Here is a 20,677-nt window from a genome sequence, read left to right as displayed (position 1 = left end):
ATTTCGATTATAATCTCACCCTTTGATATATCTTTTAAGGTTCTTGTACATCTACTTGACCCATATGAATGAATAGGCTGTTAGAGCCCCTCAACTGATGTCATTATTGCGATTGGGTGGTCCATCTGATTACAAATATTCTTTGAGTGCTTATAAAGCAAGTTTCATTAGTTACAATTCGTACAATTCACGGGTTAACGGAAGTTCAGTATGCTATGGTGAAGATCCCGGAATCGGCTCGGAAACTAGACGGACCGCAGCACCTCCCAACCTGGGAATTCAGCCAGTCAAATGTTTGGGAATATCTCTGCAATCCATGTGCCGTGGTTCACTACATATATTTGCCGACCAGTATAGAGAGTAGAAGAAATCCGTAACATTTCCCACACTGTTTGACAAAAGCGCAGCGGCCACCTGCTTTATGATATGATCAAGTCTCATCAAAACCAATGCAAGCCCCTTGAATGAGAGCGAACCTCCCAAATTAGGGCTTCAGCCCAATGACTAGCACGATCAGTCCTAAGCAGTGTTATCAATGCATATCAGCTACTCCAAATAGAACCAGATAGTGTCTGACCACATTTACATACCAGAGTGCAGTCCCGCGTCCAGTATTCTACATAGTATGTTTTATAGACTAGTGTAATAATTGCGAGTGAGGCATGAATTGTTGTCTATCAGGTCATACATCACCTAAGGATTCAGCTCATGAAAGAGATAATCAAGAAATAGAGCAAACTACCATCCCACTGATTTGTTTAAACAAGTACAGTTTATCAGTCGTGGAAAACAAAACAAATCAGACTGCCATTGCCTTCTACCAAACAGAATTATCAACACCTACTTATATTCTCCCGTTCCGTACATCTTCTTCCTCCTTAATTTTCCCTTCCCCTGCCTTCACATCCTCGGCCCAACATTACCGCTTCTCCGTTCCACATTTCGCCAAGCACTCATCCACTTTGATCGCCATATTTGATGGAATGGCATTCCGAACCTTCTCGATGTCCTCCCCGGCAATACTCTGCCCAAAGGTCCGTGCAATAACCCCATCACTGAAGGAGAATAGCTGTTCTGCCACCAGACTCACAGCAAATTCATCTGATGTAAACGCAGCTGTAAAGTTTGCTGGCTCACACTCCGGGTTCACTTGCGTGTGGAATGATCCTGCCGGGTAGATAGTCACTTGACCGGGCCGCAGGTCCGTCCGAATAACGCGCTGACTATTGTTGCTGTCCAGAACTCCAGCCTGAGGAACCATTTCGGAGAGAATATGGCCGGAATTCAGAGCAAATAGTTCGGTGGCGCGGGGGTGGAGATGGAGGAAGCTCATACTGCATGCTATTTGAATGTCTCGGGGTTAGTCTTTGGCTAAATGATAGATTGCTTGTTCTCCTACCTGGCAGTTGCGACATGCTGATAGCTGCCCCGACACCAACGAGAGCGGGCCAATTCTGGCTTGTAGCTACTGGGATTTCTTCAGTACCGTTGAAGTTGAAAACAAAATCGGAGTCATTGGGGAGCAGCTTGTAACGCTCAATGGCCCTTATATAATCGTTATGTTAGCTCATTAGAAGGTTGCATTATGGGATAGGCTGTTGACTTACGTATCGGCAAGACGAAGTTGGGCCGTTAAGCTGAGATCGGAATTTGAGCGCTTAACTATCGGGTGCGGCACTGCTCCCGCTTGGAGAACGAGAGCAAGTAGAACTGTAAGATCCAAGTACAGGGAGAAGGACAAAAACATGATGAACTTGTGTTGGTTTCGAACTTGTTATTCAATGATTCAGGTAGTGAGAGATAGTCGTGGTCGATGATTGTGAAGATGCTGGATGATGGGTTCCCTACTGTCAAGCCGGTGGTCACCGAGATTTATATAGTCGTGGAAGGCCCAATGCCTGTTTCTACATGTAGTTGTCATATTCTGCCACCACATACGCCTCTTTACTACGCAGAGTATCGATTCCAAATCTACATATCACAGCCACAAGTCTCCGAACCATACAAAGTTGTCGCCAAGCTCAGTGTTTGTCTGGGCACGGCCACCCGGGCGTATTAGTAATACGCCGCATATCTCATCCATCAATATAACCATCACCTCGTGTTGATGCAGGGTCTTATGCGGAGAGGCGTAGTTCCTGCTCGAGGCCATGCATCTTGGCAAGGTGGGGGCAGTTCGTACCGTCACTGCCCAACTTCCTTGGCGCAGCCATCCCAGGGCCCGATTATTGTCTTCACAGCTGGTCAACTTTTGAATAACTCTAGTTTCATGGTTATTCTATCGAGCAGAGCCTCACGCTAGACTACCCGTTATTGACAAATACTAGAGCGATGATTCTGCACGGGCAACATCTCCACTTATGAGGCTGAGTAAACTCAATTTTGCCCTGAGGAATCTTTACTAATACGACCCAACCGCCCTTCCGCGAAAGAACCCCAACCTGCGTGGTCCAACATTGTAGCTTAGCGTGTCGTCAGCAATATGGCCATGAATAAACCGCTCTCAGATCTCCAAGCGACCGGATATAGGCTGCGCAAGTCACATGAGAAGTCCCGTAATGGCTGCCTCAGATGCAAGCAGTTACGCAAGAAGGTACTACACGAAGCATATGCTGTGCTTCCATCCTATACGCTTCAGACCAATCATTCTGATTATATCGCCAGTGCGATGAAGCCAGACCGAAATGCTCACGTTGCACCAGACTCTCGTACACATGTCAATATCAACACCGTCCGAATACCAGCGAATCGGACACAGAGCCGACGGGTTTCCCGAACTCGGAGATTGAATTCGCTGGATCCGAACTGACATCGAGGCGGCTCTCGAGCGATCGTCCATCGGGTCCTATCACTCCCTCCATTGGTCAACTTCCCCTTTCGCCACAATCAAATGGCGAGGAAGATATACCCGGCTTAGACCTACCCTCCCCGGATCCTCTCAACGCGACCGAACTCAATCTCCTAGCTCATTACCTCTCGCACACTAGCCAAACGATCCCATTCGATTCTCTCGATCTCTACGCTCTGGCTGTCGGAGTACCTAATCTTGCCTTCAAATGCAAGGCTGTCATGTCATCCCTGCTAAGCCTGGCAGCAGCATGCAAATGCCACGACATAGCAAATGAGAACACCCAAAGACCCCTCGACACACGGACCTTAACAGAGATCAATGACCTCCTTGCGTTAGCCGAACGCCATCACGCGGCATCTCTCCGCCACATCCAAGCCACGATGCAAATAACCGAATCCTACGATAACGTCCTCGCCAATGCAGCATTGATGGTCTTGTACGCATCGGCCAGCCACTCCATTCGTGTCCGTCTGGCAGCCACAGCTGAGAAATATGGACAGAGGCTGCCGAAAGAATTATTGCCGCAACATTCGCAGTGGATTTCGTTCACACGCGCAGCGCATACCGCATCTAGTGCTATACTCCATGATATTGTTAACGCTACTCCTTCCAGCAGCACGGTGGTGGATACGGGATCAGAGTCCCATGGAACAACATCAAGTCCTTCATCACCGCAAGGCGGTCCATCTCCGAAAACGAAGAGCTTATTCCTCCCGCTCGTTGCATCTACCTGTAATCGAGCTCTTGGAAATCTTCGTAGGAGAGCAGAACGCACAACTGCAGAGCAGCGTTCCTCTGCTTTATGTAGCGCGATTGGCCAGCGACGGGCTCACGCATTACTGGAAACCATAAATATCCTGGAGAGCTGTGCATCAGCAGCGCTATCGCCAGGGGCAAGTGTTAAGAAGAAGGTTGTGTTCACAGCGTCTCCAAATACTCAGCACACCTCGATGTTTGGATGTCCCCGTGGTGTCTCACCATGGGTGGCTCGATACATGATCAGTGTCACGTCTATGGAGGCACCGCAAATTCTCCGACGTATCATTATGTCTTTTTTGAACAAGGCTCCGACCGAGTTTCTCAACATTGTGCGATCGGTATTGGATTCTCCTACTGTAGAAGCTAGGAACGAGAGTACAACACTACCGGCTTCATCCGCAACCAGGGAGCCATTAATGGTCACTCCGATACATATCCTGGCTATGGATATATTCGCTCATTGGCTGGTTTTGGTCATGTTATTGGATGGGGTGTGGTGGATCAGTAATATTGGACAGTGGGAGCTCAGCCAAGTCATCTCTTTGATGAAAACACAGAATGTCCTCTCCCAGTTGGCTGACAGTAGCGAAATGTGGTGGCCCGAGAGTATGTACTTGGTTAAGCGAGAGCTCACGCCCGATTCCTGGCATTAATAAGCGCGTGATTGTTATATCATAAAGTGGTCTGGACATAGTTCTAAGCATCGTACAACATTATAACTAACCGGCCATCGAATATTTGGTAACAGCTGTCATGAATACCTGACACAGCTCACGCAATGCAGTACAGGAATCTGAACAGTCAGCTCAAGACAAGCATATCATGATTCCTACTCCCAGTCCACAAATCGAACCCTAGTTAGCCACGCGCCATCTGGTCCGTTAGGCTTCGAAAGCAGGATAACTTGGCGAGTACTTCGAAGGTTTTCTGCCTGCGTACACGAAATGACTGTCTCATATATACGGTCCCTGTCGACCGGAACTCTTTCTTGTACGTCCAGCGATGACATATTGGCTTCTTCCAGTTCCATCACCAATTGAGCAATCTTAACTATAATATGTTTATTCCATAGACCCTCTTGTTTGGTACATCTGTTCATCTGCCGGATAGCCTCCCGACGGATGATCGGATCCCGGCACCTAATTGCTGTATAGTACAGCCCTGTAACAATACGTGTTTCGAGAGTGAAGATATCCGGTGCGCAATTCGTTGACTTGCGGTCGGTGGCATCGTCAAGATCAATGACTTGACCGGCACAGTGGACGAGCTCCGCGAAAGCAGAATTATAGTTGTCGAAGACCGTTTCCTGTCTGGCCAGACATGTTTCCGTCCATATCCAAGAGACAAGATACAACGAACGCAAGAAGAACAGACCTCGCCGGTCGCCTTTTCGGGAGTTTTCTGCTTCATTTGCATAGTTTTCCAAGGCACTTCTCCATGTTTGAAATTCCTTCCTGAGCTCCGACTGTTGGGGCATCAAGTGTGTGCGATCTGTGCGTTCGTGCCCTGCAGAACGGATGAACATGAGTGTCTTGTTCATGAGCTTATAGAGTGCGTGTTGAGCCCAGTAAATATCCGACCAAACGGGCCTTCCATCTGAGCGTTTCACTTCGGGATATGTTGGCTTAATATCAAGGGCAACCATTGGCCGTCCGTTCATTGCGAGCTGGATGTTCAGTCGAAGACTTAATTTCCATAACTCATGATAAGTCGCATTTAGTTTACTTCCTAGAGGTTGCAGTCTTCCTATGACGCTCTGAACTATCTTCAGGCCCGCTTCGAGGTGGTCCAGGGATTGCTTGTGATTACCATTCAGCATCTCCAAGCACACAAAAAGAAAACATGTGATGACCAGAAGATCGATTCTAGGGTTTTGCGAAACAAGATAGGTTCTCAAATGTCGAATGGCCTCATTATAATGAAATATAATGAAGCGATCATTAGCGGCTCGGTGGTCCGCAGTGGATGATGGATTTCGCTGTAGCACAAGCGCCCGCTCATGGGCCGCGCTTACTGCCGCCGTGGCATGCCTGACGACAGGTTCACACTCGCTCAGTTGGGGGAGGTGGCGCATCCAGAGATCAGACTCAAATACCCCGGATAGCGCCCGAGCCGTCTGTGAGCTGAAGAAGTACAAATAATGTCGCTCCTTTTGTGTTCCTGGTCGAAGGACCATGCGATGGTCGACGGTCATCATTGGCTTACTGGGGACGACAGGCTGGTGGTTGTTCCCTGGACGTGATTCACTGTATCCATCGCACTTTCTCCCCGTGCGCTTGCACTGATAGCATTCGGGCTTTTGTTCATCGCACTTGACATGTCGAATTCTGCATGATGAGCTGGTTAGCCGGAAGATGCTTTTTAGGCGCCCAATGCTCCGGCTTGTACCTGCAAGTGGAACACCCTGTCCTCGATCTTGGTCCCGATGCTCTTCTTCGCTTGGTCATCATCAATACAAGGTTTCCATAGGCGTATCATATGCCAAGCCAGATGTAGATCTGAGAACAAGGAAAGCTTATTAGGTGGAAAGCGATCCAAGCAACCCATGGCTCGCAGCCTCACCAGTCGCTTATCAGCCTGAGTGTCATCACCCCGCCTGCCGTTCTGGGCTAAGGTAGGGCGTACTGCCAGCAGAATGACACACCGCCTGTTCTGACAGTTCTGCCTGAGGTTGTTGGAATATCATCATTTCTCTTGAAGCTAGATCCAATTGCAGTACAACAGGAGGTAGTAGATCTTGACACTGTTAAACTTGACTCTTAAATATCGTCCAAGCGCGTGGCTAAGATGATCATTGAATCTATAAGACCCACAAAAACAATGTCATTCCGCAAGTAAGTTACTCGGCCCTTGAATAGGCGCCAAGAACTGCGCCTGACGGCAGGAGGCGCGGTCCTTTGGAGAAAGAAGATGAAAATGGGTGTACTTTCTGTGGTTTAGACATATTTTGACTATAGTATGGTCACTTAGACAGTTGTCTCGCAAGCTTCAACAATAGGAAACAACCGTACCAGATTCTTGATTACGTAAATAATGTAATCACTGAGCAGGAAGACTGCAACTGTTGGAAGGGACAGTACATCGACGCATCTTAAACCCAGACATACTCTCATGTATAAATTAGGCTCTTGGATAGTACGCTCATTAGGCGCATTAGCTCACAAGGCCCCAAGGCCTTATTATTCCTTCATGATAAACCTATCTAAGCATGTCTATTCAAAAAGGAGTTAATTTTGTCATCAGCTCCTTCAACCTGACTCAGCAAGCCTCCGCACAATTCCAACCGCCCATTCACCAAGACTACCCATAGGAATCTGGTTTAAGGACATTGATCACATCTCTAACTAAACTCATGGCCGTCAGAAAAACACGCACAGGACGTCTTGCGCGTGCTGCACAAGGCGAAAGACATTCCGTTCGCTCATCCCCAGTGAAGTCCCCAAGGACCAATCCGACAAGGACTGGCCGTCAACGCGTGACACAGGGAAGTCTCAACCAGCCTGACGAACTGTTCTTGCCCCGAATCGCGTCATGGTCTGACACCCTTGCTGCGGTTGAAAAGCAATCCCTTGGAACCCAGATACATGAATACAAAGAATGGAGGCGTAAGTGCATTCCTTTCCGTCTACGGTCTCCTTAAGTCGCCCTTGGTGCTCACTCATATCGCGCAGAAAATGGATCGGCACACGAAGGTTACTGCCGTATTTGTCAAGCGGCTGGGGGAAGGCTCGAGCCATGTTCAACCTGTCGACTCGCCTTCCATGCCGATTGTATTCCAGCAGGTTTTCTGCGCGATTCCCGAGATTCACTCTTTTGTCCCATATGCGTCCGGCGCGGTTGGCATACCACTCCTCCTCCATTGACACCACCGGGTTCACCACCGCCGGCAGAACAGGAAGATTCCGCATCTGCTGCAGCTCCGGCTATGTCAGTGCTTGATTCAGGCACAAATCCTTCGTCAAATACACTCTCTCATATTAGCACCTCCGGCAGACCCTCAGGTGTCTCTGCAGTACAGCAAGCTCGAACGGGTGATAGACAGGATATATCGGCTGGCGACTCTACTGTCCCCAAACCGCTATATAATCTCCTTGGTAATGATGATGAAGCCACAGACGATATCGGAACACCCCAACGACCGCGACGTCAGCGCAAGTCTCGGTATACAAACCTGCCAACGGAAGTAGATACAGCCCTGTCGGTTCTATACCGAGAGCTCGAGTCGAATGAATCCCTCAGGAGGGAAGTTGAGGAGCTACGCAGCGAGAATACAAAATATAATCAAACTATTAGAATTCGCGATCTCAGTATCATCGCTCTACGCAGAGAATTGGACTATCGACGTTCTTCAGAACAAGAGATGGAAACACTGCGAGCCACGGCTACTCAACTGGAGAATGCCAAAAAGGAGATCCAGGAGCTACGGGCCAGAAACGAAGCTTTAAATGCGGAACTACAAACTTCGAGACATGAGACGACGGAGGCTCAGGCGCTTGTTCAGGACTGGAAGGCAAAGCTCTCACAACTCATTGGGAATTGAGGTTCTCTCCTTGCAGCAAAGTTCTGGCGCTCAACTTTATGATACCACGATATTTATTTCACTACCAAATTGATCTGTTTTTATTTACTTCCATGTATAGCCGCATTCACTCTTCCACCCTTTCAGATAATGTCGGGATTTGCTTATCAACAGGTACCGTTGATCCGACAATGACGAAAGAAAGAATTCCACATTCTCAGCCAGCCCCCCAGCCAGAACTAAAAATGCAAGGCATCCAGTTCCAAACCAATCCAACCGCCCACTTACAGCAATTCTCACACCTTCACATCCAACCCCCACCCAGCCTTAGCCACCCGCGCCGCCGCAACCGCACACACGCCCAGCAGAATACTCACACCCGCAAAAATCTGAGCCGCCACATACCTCCCCCCGTCAGTAGCGATCAACGCCCCTTCAATAGCCGGTCCAGTCAGCGTAGCAAATCCCACAATACTCATGATCATTCCCAGCCTTGTACCCGTCCGATTGATATCCGGCGTCATGGTCGTCGCCGTCGCAGGGATCACCGATTGCGCGGCGCCACCCACGAGCCCATACACAACAACAAACGCATACAGCCCTGCAACAGTACTGACGGCTATCCAGCAAAACATCAGAATCGCACATGAAAGAGTGATGGGGATCAAGATGTTTAATCGCCCCGTCCATCGATCACCAATTATACTCGGCCCGATACGTCCGACGATGCCGACTCCATTCAACACAAGGAGCAGGTTCTGTGTATCCGCGATGCCGAGACGGTCTCGGGCAAAGGTGCCAAGATAGAACCAGGCGAAGTACAGGCCCCAGAAGGTGAAGAAGTAGCATAAGGTGAAGAAGACGAAAGGCGGCTCGGTAAATGCGCCGAGTTCGATGAGAGGGCCGGTGGTCCGGGGTGGAAGACGGGGTCTGAAGAAAACCAGGCCAAAGATATGGGTAATTAGCATGAGAAGTCCTGCTGCGCGTATTGTCCATGCGAAGCCTATCTGGTGATTATAGAGCAATTGGTTGATGAGTACGGGGTATATCAAACCCCCTGTTGCTGCACCAGACGCAGCCAAGCCCTCTGCAAAGGCTCGGTTTTTCATGAAGTAGGCGGACATGACTGAAAGTCCGGGGCTGAAGGTAAGTCCATTGCCGAGACCCATGCATACCGCCTGAGCGAGGAAGATTTGCCCAGTAGGTCTTGCACAGAGAGAGCATGAAGATTCCCACGAGCTGGAGGAGGACCCCGAGTGGGTACATGACTCTGAAGAAGCCGGCGTCTGTTGCGCGTCCGGCAAGGGCGCTCAGGAAGAACAGGAGAGATACCTGGACGCTGCCGATCCAGGAGATAGAGGATGCTGACTGTGGTAGGGTTTTGGTGTATAATTGCTCAAAGACGGAGAAGCTAGTGGTGATCCCCCAGGTGTTGAAGAATACGAAGTGCATGCAGACGACTTGGGTCCAGGCTTGGACTCCTCCATCGGGTGGTGGGGGTACGTGTTCTGAATCATTGCTGGGTTTCCGGCGAGATAGGAAGCTGGGTATCTTCTCGGTCGTATGCATTGTGGATAATGGAAGATATCTGAGTCTGTGAATATGTGTAAGCAGACGGTCAGAATGGATCTCTCAGAGTTTGAGGACTCAGGTAGTAAGTTATGGGGGTGGAGAGGCTTTTCCTTCTGCCCAAGTGATCAGCCCAGGGTCGTAGCATGTAGGGCGAGGTGGGCTGATTACCAATCACCCACAGACGCCGCGAATGCCTCAGTTTCTTACTTGGGCATGTAAGCCTTGTAACATATGACTGCCGATAGATACACTAGGCGTTGCCATTGCAGGAGCCAGATAAGATCTTCACCTATACAGTGTCGATCAGACTGGTATGTGGGAGCCTACGCACTTTATCTTTGTTCTTAAGAGATCCCTTTGTCCAAGTGATCTCATGATTATATTTGACCCAGATTTACACAATGGCGTTTGTCGAGGGGCTGCCGATCAACCACCTCCGAAGACATCTTACGCAGACCACAAGTAGATATGTGCTTCTTTGGCCGTACAGTGGAAGTGCGAGTCTGTCAGATGTTAAGTCTTGCCTGTACATAAGATATAGCAATCTTACATAACCAAGTAAATACAAAGAGCTTGTTCCCAATATCAGCAGGACTATCAGGAACAGTTCTGATTTTCATGTCCTCAACGACAGCTGACAGGCTGGTGTATAATATAACAGCGCTGTGGCCCGAGGTGGACTTCGGCGCGCCCAAAGAGATAGCCCAATACCAAAGGCTGTACATTCCCCAAAGATACATAAGAGCGATTGGCTAGATAACGATGTGCATAGTATCTTCGCAGATAATGTATAAGAAATAAATACCTGCCTTGGTGACACAGTCAAAGCATCCCTCGACACAGTTTACAAATATGCAGCTAAAAGAGTCTTTGAACGCTTCTGTTTGTGGTATACATATTTCTGGCTATTTCGAGCCATGACTTGCCCATACCCCAGAAACGTTTTACAAGAATTATGGGTTGTCGCGGCTTTAGGCAATGAATCCTCTGTTCATCCTCTGTCTTCCCCTCTCGGGTAGGGTATCATATAAAAGCTGCTCCCGTCACCTCACAGGAAAGTGTGGCTCTATTGCTCCAATAGAGCGAGATGCAGCACGACTTGATATCACCCAAGGACTACAACGTTTCCAAAGTCATTTTATAATTATTACCTCACAATGCTGGCTGAAAGTCATGTGACAATACAAGCTTTGCTGACAAATTTTAAGGCTTGCTTGGCGATCCATTCCACCACAGCATTCTTTCCGGTTATTAACGGTGAACAAGTGCCTGACGCAAAAGTGTCTACAATTGATGTTGTAGAGGATGGTATTCGAACACTGCAAAGTCTAGTAACTAGGTCTACGACCAAAGGCAGACAGAAGGTAGAAAACGCCTGAAAGCTATGACTAAGTCTACTCAGTCGACACTCACTTGCTTACCAATCATCCGCAAAAGCAAAACCAACAAGCATTATAGGTAAACTAGCAACAGCTATTAACGACGGTTGCCATTAAGCCGATACAGTCCTTTCTACGCAAACTTGGGTGATCGGAAAGTAATGACTGCCCGACTTAAACAGAAACAAATTTCTCTCAAATGTTTCGTATTCTCCTGGACCTCGATTCAATTGCGGTGTGGGGTGTGTGCTATATTCTGCACTCCAAATCGGGTAGCTGCTTACATGGTATGTGACGCGTAATGGTATCCCAGCTATTCGTTAAAGACCACTGTCCTTCCACTATAGCCTAATCACTCAGACAACCGCCCTGCTTCCTTCATTGCCGCCCTAAATTCATCTTTCATCTTCTGAGCGAAATCATCATTCGTCAAAACATCCAGAGTAATGAGCGCATTGGCCTTTCCGGCCCGAAGCGCCTCCGTATGCGCCACATCGCCTTTTGCGGACTCGAGGAAACCAACGGAGTGTGGAATATCGGGTGCCTTGATGTCGAACATGGCCTGGATGCCGGGGCAGATGTACGAGCAGCTTCCGAAGTCGCTGTAGTGTAGTTAGCCTCGGCTGAATATGTAGAGAGAAGGGAAGAGAAACTTACGAGCTTCCTGCCGAGTCGTGCACTGTCCTGGCTTCCTTTAAAGGTACCATCTGCTCTGGTTGCAAGCCCAGGTGCTGCAACATGTATTGTCTGTATTGCTCCGCAAGAGTATCGTTTGTCACGACGTCCTCATAGAGTGCAAACCTGCAACAATTAGCATCACGATCACCAGTTTCAACAAAAACAAGCCATATAAAATCAATGGAAGGAGAATGATAACTCACCAGTTCATCTCAACCCTACACCCCGTCGCTGCCGCTGCCCCATTGAACACCCCCTCGACCCTCTCCCTCAACGCTTCAACCTCCTTAACCGTCTTGGCCCGAACACTAAACACACCCTCCGAATAGTCGGGGATTAAATTCGCCGCCTTGCCCGCCTCCAGAATACACCCCTGAATACTCTCACTCTTCTGGATATGCTGCCTCAGCAGCGCAATCCCATTATATGCCTGCACAATCGCATCGCATGCATTCCTCCCCGTCCATGGTCCCGCTGCCGCATGCGCAGTTTTGCCATAGAACTTGGCGCGCAGTTTCCACGATGCCTTGGTGCAGCAAACTGGAGTGCTGTGATCCGGCATGCCGTGCGTCATGACGCAGGAGTCGAAGCCCTTCCACGCACCGTTTTGTGCCATCAGCCATTTTCCGCCTTGGGATTCTTCTGCAGGGGTTCCCATTACGACGACGGTGCCGGGGAGGTTGTGTGCTTTGAGCATGTGTTCGATGGCGACGGCGGAGGCGACGGCGGAGGTTGCGATTAGGTTGTGGCCGCAAGCGTGGCCGATGTTAGGGAGAGCGTCTATTGGAGGTGGGGTGGACGGTCAGTCTGTTTTGTCGTTGTTTCCTCTGGGCTAATTTGTGTAAGAGCATACCATATTCTGCATTAAAGCATACGGTTCGACCGCCTTCTTTGACGGAGAATCGTGCTTCAAACGCGGTTTGGACCCCGTAGACGCCACGTTGAACGGTCCAGCCGCGGTTTTCGAGCCAATCGGAGAGTAACTTGCTTGCTTTGACTTCTTGGAATGCGATCTCGGGGTTATTGAATATCTAGTCGTTTTGTAACCGTCAATGTTGTTCGAAGTAGATCGGAAGGTGGAATAATGACCTCGAGATTCAGCCTGCGTAGCTCCTCGCTGGCATCGTCGATGACTTTGCCTATTTCGTTGATCACCTCGGTGGATTGGAGGGGGTAGTTGTGTGTCTTCTGAGCCATTGTAAACGGTTTCTGTATGTATATATTTCTCCTCCCTAAGTGGATTGCCGTTAAGCACCTTGTCTGGGGGCTGTTGATTGACTTTATACGTGCCTCATCGCGAGCGGGGAATTGCGGGGAAACGAGCGGAAAGCGAAGGCGATAAACCCGATAAACCCTGATAAGCTGGCCAGATAATCAAGCCTCGGTCGGGCCGAATGCCGATAGTGCCGATAGCATCAATAGATAGTTATCAACACCTGATAACTGACTGGATTGCTAATTAATCATGGATTCCTAAATATCAATTGACGCTTATCCTGAAACAGGTATACTTCAGAGCAATCCTTCTATATCCTTGTAAGTAGAAATGATGCCGCTCTCTACCTAGTAAGTAATGGGAACGAACGATGCAGCTACCATGTCTTATGGAAGACGAACCAATGCCCTTCGAAACCGCGCTTTTCCTCTCCAGCTGTTCTCATCAGCACGGCAACTTTCCGATCAGAGACATCTTTACACTGTATCTTTGTCACCCGATGATCAGCACATACCCATGGTCCATCGCTGCACAAACCCGGTGGGGCGTTTTGACATGCTGTCCCTTCAATTTCGGCAAGCGTCTCTCCGAGTTTCAGAGCTAACATCGTCCCGCACATGCCTTCGCGGCGTGGGTAGAGCCTCATCAGCTCAAGCGCCCGTCCTCGTATCGTCGGTTCACGGCAACGCACCCCGATCAGAAACAGGGTCTCTGTCACTGTACTTTCTACACTGAAGTGCCGTTGTTTCGCGTTTCTCGAACCGGGATCGAATTCCTCCGTGACAGGGCTGTTCAGGCTCTCGAGGATTCTGCTTGCCAGGTCAAGCATCTGCGCGTAGTCATCGATAAAGTCGTCATGTGCTAGCTCGCCTTTGGATGGGTCCAAGGACAGCATTACTTTGGCGTACAAGCGGCGCAGGTAGAGAGCATTCACGGCTGTGTTGTCCGTTTCATGCTGTGAAACGGAGATATATGTTTCCACTTTCGAGTTCCAACGATAAAGTTCATGAAGACAATATTCCTTCTTGGCAAGCGCTTCAGGTGCAGAGATATCAATGCCGCTTGTTAAAAGCTTCAATGCGCGGTTGTTGACATTGACCTCCAGAGAGACGTGTGCTTCATCAAGGGACGTAAAACACCCTTCAGTGGCAGGTAACTTAAACTCAGTAGTCCATGGGACAGTTAACCCTTGAATTGCAAAGATATGGCGGACCTGGCTGTCAAGTTGGGCTAGAAGAAGTATGACGGAAGCTATAGTCTCAGATGCATGGGAATGGGTCTGGAACTCTCTATTCCACTGCTGACATAGGACCATAGCACTGGCCACATGTGCCATGGCCTGAGAGTGAAACCCCTGCAGACTTAATAGGCAGATAAATATAATACAGGTCGCTAGAACAGCCATCTTGTCATGAACCGTCAAGCACGGCTTGGACATCAACTCCCTCAAGGATTGTATAGACCTGGTATGTTGCTGTAAAGCAAAACGAACCCTGACCGTACTACAATCCTGTGTAATAGCAAGTGGCGCCACATCTTCCAAGAAGTCTCTATGCAAAGAAGCCAGCGCGGTAATAGCATGCCAGAGAGCCGGATAGGAGTATGAAACCTGGGGCAACGTGTAGGACCAAAATCCCGAGTTGAAGTAGCCAGTCAAGGTGGGAGCAGTAACAACTACAAAGTAGTGAAAATGTTCATGATTCATTGGCTTACCACCAATAAAGCTCCACGCAGAGGGCATCTGCAGCAGACCATCTGGTTGGGCCCTCTTGCTTTTGCGGCGGGTAATCTGTTTAGCGCGGGGGTCTTGATACCCATCGCATTTCCGACCAGTGGATGTGCATCTCTGGCAACTATATTATCCATCTGCCAATGAGTACTATTCAATCAATGAAAGGATTCTACCCACCTCGGCTTGGTTTCGTCGCATTTAATATGCCGGATTCTTTCGAGTCAGCAAGTTCACCCACCCATGAGAATGATAAGAACTTCTATACCTGCAAGTGATGCACCCTGTTCTAGTCCTAGTGACCCATCGCTTCTGTCGTTGTTTACCAGATTGATTCAGCCTTGAAGCTAGCTCCTGAGGGGATGGCGACATGATCGGGGACGACCAAAAAGGATCTCAAAGACCAGTTGAGCACAGATTATACTCGTTCAGATGGGACAGCCAGTTAGATGTGGCAGTCACAAAGTCAAACAGCACAATTTCCGGATCAGCCAACGTGCAGGTGACAGTTTCCCGAAAGGCTGCGGGCGCCATTGGGGGCTAAACATCGCATCACGTGAGCGCTATCGCCTTTAATCAGCTTATACGCAAACCAACTAGCCATCAATTGGTTCACAGTGCTGGAAATTACGCAGGATATTGTACAGCATCTTCTGACTTGTTTACACTCAATCGCAAAGAGGGTCAAACCGTATCCAAATCTTATAACATGATTCACCACCCCGCCCAAAATAGAAAAACGACTCTAAAAGACAGCCTCTAACACAGGGTCTGGACCACACTAACTACGCACAACTCTATGAACGTAAAACGGTGGAAACCTGAATTAGCACTATACTTTGGACCACCCCGCGGAGATAAACAGCCCTGTACCCCCATGAGGTTTAGCCAGACCTCGCCGCGCGGCAAGCGGAATCAGCATCCGCGATGGGATCTCTACTTATCTCCACTCTGAACCGAAATTTGTGCCGCCGAGATCGCGGTTCCACCCGAACTTCTCGGCGTTAAGTTGATTGCGATAACCCTGGCGATATTTGCCCTATAGGGAATAGGCCGATTCTCAACATGTTTTCATGGATGAGCCAGTGATGGAAAATAGTGGTAAAAACTTCATTGAGGACGCATGCTTATTTGTGTCATGGCGAAACAGTAGCACTACTGCCATTTTAATGAATTAAAGGGATAAGATTTGCGCTACTTGGAGTTAGGTTAAGGAAACTTGCTGAGTATCTTTCGGAGAATTTCTACTTCAAAATTCAATACACGAGATGAAATAATCTTTTACGGAGGAGTATATGGGTTAGAAGGAGGCGCACTTGTACTCATTGTAGCATCGAAATTTATTCCAACTAATTAAAATGGTTGGCTCAACTGACAGGATAAACGAGCGACAAGAAAATTTCATATATCGACACTAGTAAGGAGTCTGGGCAGCAAAGTAATCCAGGATCAACTGGACACGCTCAGTGGCAGCGGTATCCATGGTCTCGTAGACAGCACCGGCCAAGAAAGTCTCGTTCTTGGAAGGTGAGTTGGCATTCCACTTGGCGGGGAGGGTTCCGTTGTCATAGGAGCCGCCAGTGTTAGGGTTGCCAGTCTTCATGAAGTTGGCCCAGTAGCTGCTCATGACATTGGCAACATAGTAATCCTCCTCGGAGTAGTCCTCACCCTGGGCCCACAGGTTGTTCAAGACGTAGACAATCTCAGAGGCATGGGCAGCGCTGCCATAGTTCCAGTAGTAGGTGTAGGTGTCGACCTGGTCGGCAGAGTTGGAGAAGCCGTTCATGTACTGCCAGCTGCTGACGCGGAACATGTCACGGACGATCTGGTCCTCTTGTTCGCCAGCCTGGGTGTCATTATCAGCAGGGTAGAGGGCCCAAAACCGGGGGGCGAAGTCGCCGTAGCTGGAATTCAAGCTAGACTTGTATGCCGCAACGGTGGTGCTGACGGTGGCGGAGGCTCCGTCCTCGTTGGCGTTGTTTCCGGTGATGTAGGGAACCTTGTTGCCGGCACCCTTCTCGAGGGTGTTGATGTACTTGGATGGGATGGCGTAGTAGTCGAGAACAGGCTTCACCTCCAGGCTGTAGGTGCTGGTCGAGTCAAGCAGGGTGGTGGTGTCAATGGCGCGCGCTCCGGCAATGGAGCTGACGTTCAGGGAGTTCACGATCTCCTCACCCATGGTCTCAGCATCATCCAAGGTAGTGTAAGCGCACTCGAAGACACCAGTGTTGGGATCATTGGGAGAGCGGACACCGGACTCCGAGATAGCGTTGACAATGCCCAGATCGGCAGTCAACTCGCTGTTGACGATGTGGTATGTGGCCGCAGCGCCGAAAGACTGGCCGATCACGGAAATGTGATCTGGGTCACCGCCAAAGGCCGCAATGTTCTCGTGGACCCATTTGACCGCCGCATACTGGTCGAGGACACCCCAGTTGCCCGAGGCGTTGCGACCGTTAGTCTCGGTCAACTCGGGGTGTGCCATGAAGCCGAATACACCGTTGCGGTAGTTGTAGGAGACGAAGATGATTCCCTTGTCGGCCACACCCGCACCGTTGTAGGTGGTCTGCGGCGGCGCCGTTCCGGCCCCATAACTCCAGATGGCCACGGGAAGCTTCTCATCGGCCGAAGTAGCGGGAGTCCAGATGTTGAGGTTCAGACAATCCTCACTCTGGGCGTAATCTGCCAGGACAGAGAGAGTAATAGGGCAGATAGCACCGAATTCAGTCGCATTGAGAGTGCCATTCCAGGGCTCGACAGGCTGGGGGTCGCGCCAACGGTTTGCGCCAGAGGTATCAGCACCGAAAGGAATACCTCCAAAGAAGGAAATGTTCTCCCAGTTGGAAATGTACTCGGACACGCTGGAGTTGACAGCAGCCTTTCCTTGCACGTAGCCGTAACCGGGGATGTTAACCGGCTTTTTATACAAGGGCTCGGCAGCGGCAGCAACGCCATTCGCTAAGGCGGGTGCGAGGACTAAGGTTGCGAGTTTAGGAAGCATTTTGGTAGCGAATGTGGGGAGTAGATAAGGAATGTTATGATGATTGATGGGACCTGGCTGAAGAAGCGGGATTCACTTGCTTTTTATCCATCTTCAAAGACGGTATCGGATGCAAGTTTCCTTCAAGGTCCGTTCAGGAGGCGTCACCTCTTTCAAACCAGAGTTTGAAATTGAGCGAGTCTACGACATCCATTGCGTGAACCTTGCGCGATATATGGTTCGGCGTGTAAAGAACCCATGTGGAGTGGGTGGCAACCCCTCCTGGCTGCCCTGGCTTAAGTCTGTGACCAGCAGCAGCAGGGCTTGTGAATAAACTCGATTCTCTGTGGTTACGTACTCTAGCCCCACAAACACTCTGCAGATATCTCGCCCAACAGGGAGGTGGTAGTGACTTAAGATTGGACCCTCATTCCTGTAGGGAGCGCAGGGTCGGACATCGGAGGTCATTTTATGGTCCGCGATGCGGGTTCGCTCAACTCTAAAAATACTCGGACTTGCTAATTCCGACGGTGTCCGACATCAATTATAGTGACTTCACACAACACATTTGGCTCTTTTGGAAACTATCTATATTCTGTCTTGCGCTACCTGCGTCTTTTGCAATACTTAAAAGCTACAAGATAATTGCTTTTGGACTAAAGGATTGCGGAATTGAGAATTGTTTATCATAATGGTGTGGTCTTCCAGTCCCCGATTCCAGAGTTTATTCCGTTGCAGACCCACGCAGAGCTCATCTTCGGATATGACTGCCGTTTAGGAATACCAACCCGGAACCATTTCCTCGTGTCCAGACTGCAGGTGGGGTGCTGCAGGATCAGTTCTGCAGGTGTTTGAAGCGGGTTTGAAGCAGGTTTGAAGATCCTCATAACCAAGGTCCTTTGAAAACCCATGTGTGGCGGCCAGAGGAATGTGTGCCCCCTTGGAATTCTACCGCTGGTAGGGGGTTTAATGGAAGATGGCAGGTTTGACTTTTGTCGACCATGTCCCGTACTATATATATTAGGAGACAAGTGACATTCTTTCACTGGAAGGTGGTCAGTAAACCCCATTTAGACTACTGCACTCTTTAACCGTAGGTGGAAGATGATCGAAGGATACCACGAGGTAGTCAGGCAAGTACAGTGAGACAATTCCTTAATACGTGTGAGGCCACCATGAGCAGAAGCCGTGTTCGTGATTGGCCGGGAGATACCTTAACCACATCACGGCCATGTACTTCCCTTGACTGGCAGCGCTAATTCATCTGGCGTGTCCACTTCATACCACTAGGTAGCTCCTGAGCCATATGCTTTCTTTGCTGGTCTCAGCATGTGTTTCAAGAAGTGCATAGAAACAGCTCAGCGCTCCTGGCGTTATTGCTCAATATTCGCAGTTCGAATGCTAGCCTTATAGATGCCATCGTAGATACATCGTCGCGATATATTGCGTTATATTAGCAGCAGTCAGATATACTAGTATTTATCAGTCATGCAGAGGCGTCCCACATCAGGCTCCTTAAGCTTTTTGCGAGTCATGCAATCGGAGCCTATTTAAGGTGGAGACTGCTATGTTGCGGGTACGACATCGTCTTTGCCTTTTAATCTGGACCTCGAGTGTACGCACCATGATCATCAGAGCACTTTATTGACAGCTTTCCGGGGGGCGAGGATATATATATATGTCGCAGGGTGACTATGTATGTCAGAGACGAGAAAGAACAATTGCTTTTTTCAAGATGGGTAGTGTCAAATAGCCTAAAGGCTATATCTGAGAGAATCGTTGCTTGCGAGTCATTCCCGCATTGACTCTCATACCCCATTATTCGTACGTACAGCTGCAAGACGACCGCGCAAATATTTAGTAACTACTTAAAACAGCGGATATCTAGTTTCTAACTCCCCCCTCCAACCTCATCCTCTTATATTTGACCGAGCCACCTTGAGCTTGGAAATCCGGCGATTATGGCTCACTTTATGGGAGGCCCCGATGCGTAGCACGATAGGATTCACCATCCTCGCTGGCTCAATTTTGCGCTAGGGTTGCCTTAAGTACGTTAGCATCATCTAGGTCAACCGTTGTATGATGGCACTAGTAGCCGATAGAATAGTTCCGACATCTCTCACAATTAAAGTGGCGTTCCCCCTCCTCTGCAATGTTTAACAATTGCCCCTTCCTCAGACTGTCAATCATTAGCAGCAAAGCTGTTTGTACATTGTATCATGTTATTGCTCTGACATGTCGACTTGATAGATAAACTTCTTTCGGGTGATGATGGTATTCAACTTCTCCCTCTGGGATGCCAATAGAAAGTTATTTCTGAATATGGGATCAGATGTCCCCACGAGAACTACATTTATATTATTTAACCCGAGCATGCCCATTATGTACATGTAGGGGATAATTGAAGCGAAGAAGACAGGATGTGAAACTAATATATATGCGAATGGGAGTTCGAATGCCGTTATTTGATGACGAATAGTTGAGTTACTTGGAACCCGTAGATGAGTAGAATTGCGGCAGTTGGAGAATTAATATGCTGTCAATAGAACTTTTCCAGGAAGCCTTTCAGCGTTTCTTTTGCCTCAGCTCTGGAAGTACCTACAGAGTTCTCGGGGCCACAGCGGAGGGGAAGCTTAGCGATCGGCCGCGAGAACCGAACAACTATATAATCCATTTCTCCAACTCGTGGGGACCGGCTATCTAAGCACAAATCGGGACAAATCCATCGTCTACTCACAGGCGAATTAGCCTAATTCAGCAATAAATATTTCGTAGACGATCTGCATCTTCTCCAAATTGGAGACCAAACTCTCACACGGTCGTCAAGTGCTTGGTGTAAATGGCCCCAATGAAGTATGTCAGACGACTTTGTGGGAAAATTAATATTCTCGAAGATCACTATACCGGTCAGCCATTGGAATGAAGCACCTGCATTTCCACACATACCATGGCAAATGAAGGACATACATTCAGGTCGGTCAATCAGGATTCCCT

At 49.0% G+C, this 20,677-nt stretch overlaps 8 protein-coding genes across 8 annotated transcripts; 2 read left to right on the top strand and 6 right to left on the bottom strand.

The window, feature by feature from the left end:
- Positions 1–484: 484 nt before the first annotated feature.
- An12g02410 (uncharacterized protein) lies at positions 485–1,747 on the bottom strand (the record flags this gene model as incomplete). The annotated part of the gene is made up of 5 exons (XM_001395286.3): positions 485–519; positions 591–616; positions 924–1,341; positions 1,400–1,545; positions 1,608–1,747. The coding sequence occupies 5 exons, from the start codon at positions 1,745–1,747 to the stop codon at positions 485–487; spliced, it is 765 nt and encodes a 254-aa protein (XP_001395323.3).
- A 735-nt stretch (positions 1,748–2,482) lies between these two features.
- An12g02400 (uncharacterized protein) lies at positions 2,483–4,263 on the top strand (the record flags this gene model as incomplete). Its single annotated transcript, XM_001395285.3, has 2 exons — positions 2,483–2,593; positions 2,665–4,263. The coding sequence occupies 2 exons, from the start codon at positions 2,483–2,485 to the stop codon at positions 4,261–4,263; spliced, it is 1,710 nt and encodes a 569-aa protein (XP_001395322.1).
- A 176-nt stretch (positions 4,264–4,439) lies between these two features.
- Positions 4,440–5,929, bottom strand: An12g02390 (uncharacterized protein; the record flags this gene model as incomplete). Its single annotated transcript, XM_059750742.1, has 2 exons — positions 4,440–5,726; positions 5,816–5,929. 2 exons carry the CDS (start codon positions 5,927–5,929, stop codon positions 4,440–4,442), a joined length of 1,401 nt encoding a protein of 466 aa, XP_059601808.1.
- A 1,033-nt stretch (positions 5,930–6,962) lies between these two features.
- On the top strand, positions 6,963–8,150 carry An12g02380 (uncharacterized protein; the record flags this gene model as incomplete). The annotated part of the gene is made up of 2 exons (XM_001395283.3): positions 6,963–7,215; positions 7,282–8,150. 2 exons carry the CDS (start codon positions 6,963–6,965, stop codon positions 8,148–8,150), a joined length of 1,122 nt encoding a protein of 373 aa, XP_001395320.3.
- A 275-nt stretch (positions 8,151–8,425) lies between these two features.
- Positions 8,426–9,698, bottom strand: An12g02370 (uncharacterized protein; the record flags this gene model as incomplete). The annotated part of the gene is made up of 2 exons (XM_059750741.1): positions 8,426–9,255; positions 9,305–9,698. The coding sequence occupies 2 exons, from the start codon at positions 9,696–9,698 to the stop codon at positions 8,426–8,428; spliced, it is 1,224 nt and encodes a 407-aa protein (XP_059601807.1).
- A 1,734-nt stretch (positions 9,699–11,432) lies between these two features.
- Positions 11,433–12,955, bottom strand: An12g02360 (uncharacterized protein; the record flags this gene model as incomplete). The annotated part of the gene is made up of 5 exons (XM_001395281.1): positions 11,433–11,682; positions 11,738–11,881; positions 11,962–12,538; positions 12,612–12,789; positions 12,848–12,955. The coding sequence occupies 5 exons, from the start codon at positions 12,953–12,955 to the stop codon at positions 11,433–11,435; spliced, it is 1,257 nt and encodes a 418-aa protein (XP_001395318.1).
- Positions 12,956–13,350: 395 nt separating this feature from the next.
- Positions 13,351–15,075, bottom strand: An12g02350 (uncharacterized protein; the record flags this gene model as incomplete). The annotated part of the gene is made up of 4 exons (XM_059750740.1): positions 13,351–14,328; positions 14,467–14,827; positions 14,884–14,919; positions 14,972–15,075. The coding sequence occupies 4 exons, from the start codon at positions 15,073–15,075 to the stop codon at positions 13,351–13,353; spliced, it is 1,479 nt and encodes a 492-aa protein (XP_059601806.1).
- Positions 15,076–16,117: 1,042 nt separating this feature from the next.
- An12g02340 (uncharacterized protein) lies at positions 16,118–17,704 on the bottom strand (the record flags this gene model as incomplete). Its single annotated transcript, XM_001395279.1, has 1 exon — positions 16,118–17,704. One exon carries the CDS (start codon positions 17,702–17,704, stop codon positions 16,118–16,120), a length of 1,587 nt encoding a protein of 528 aa, XP_001395316.1.
- Positions 17,705–20,677: the final 2,973 nt, after the last annotated feature.

Source organism: Aspergillus niger (genome assembly GCF_000002855.4).
Source record: "Aspergillus niger supercontig An12".
In the NCBI taxonomy this organism is placed as follows: domain Eukaryota; kingdom Fungi; phylum Ascomycota; class Eurotiomycetes; order Eurotiales; family Aspergillaceae; genus Aspergillus; species Aspergillus niger.
This window is presented reverse-complemented; position numbering and strand designations above follow the sequence as displayed.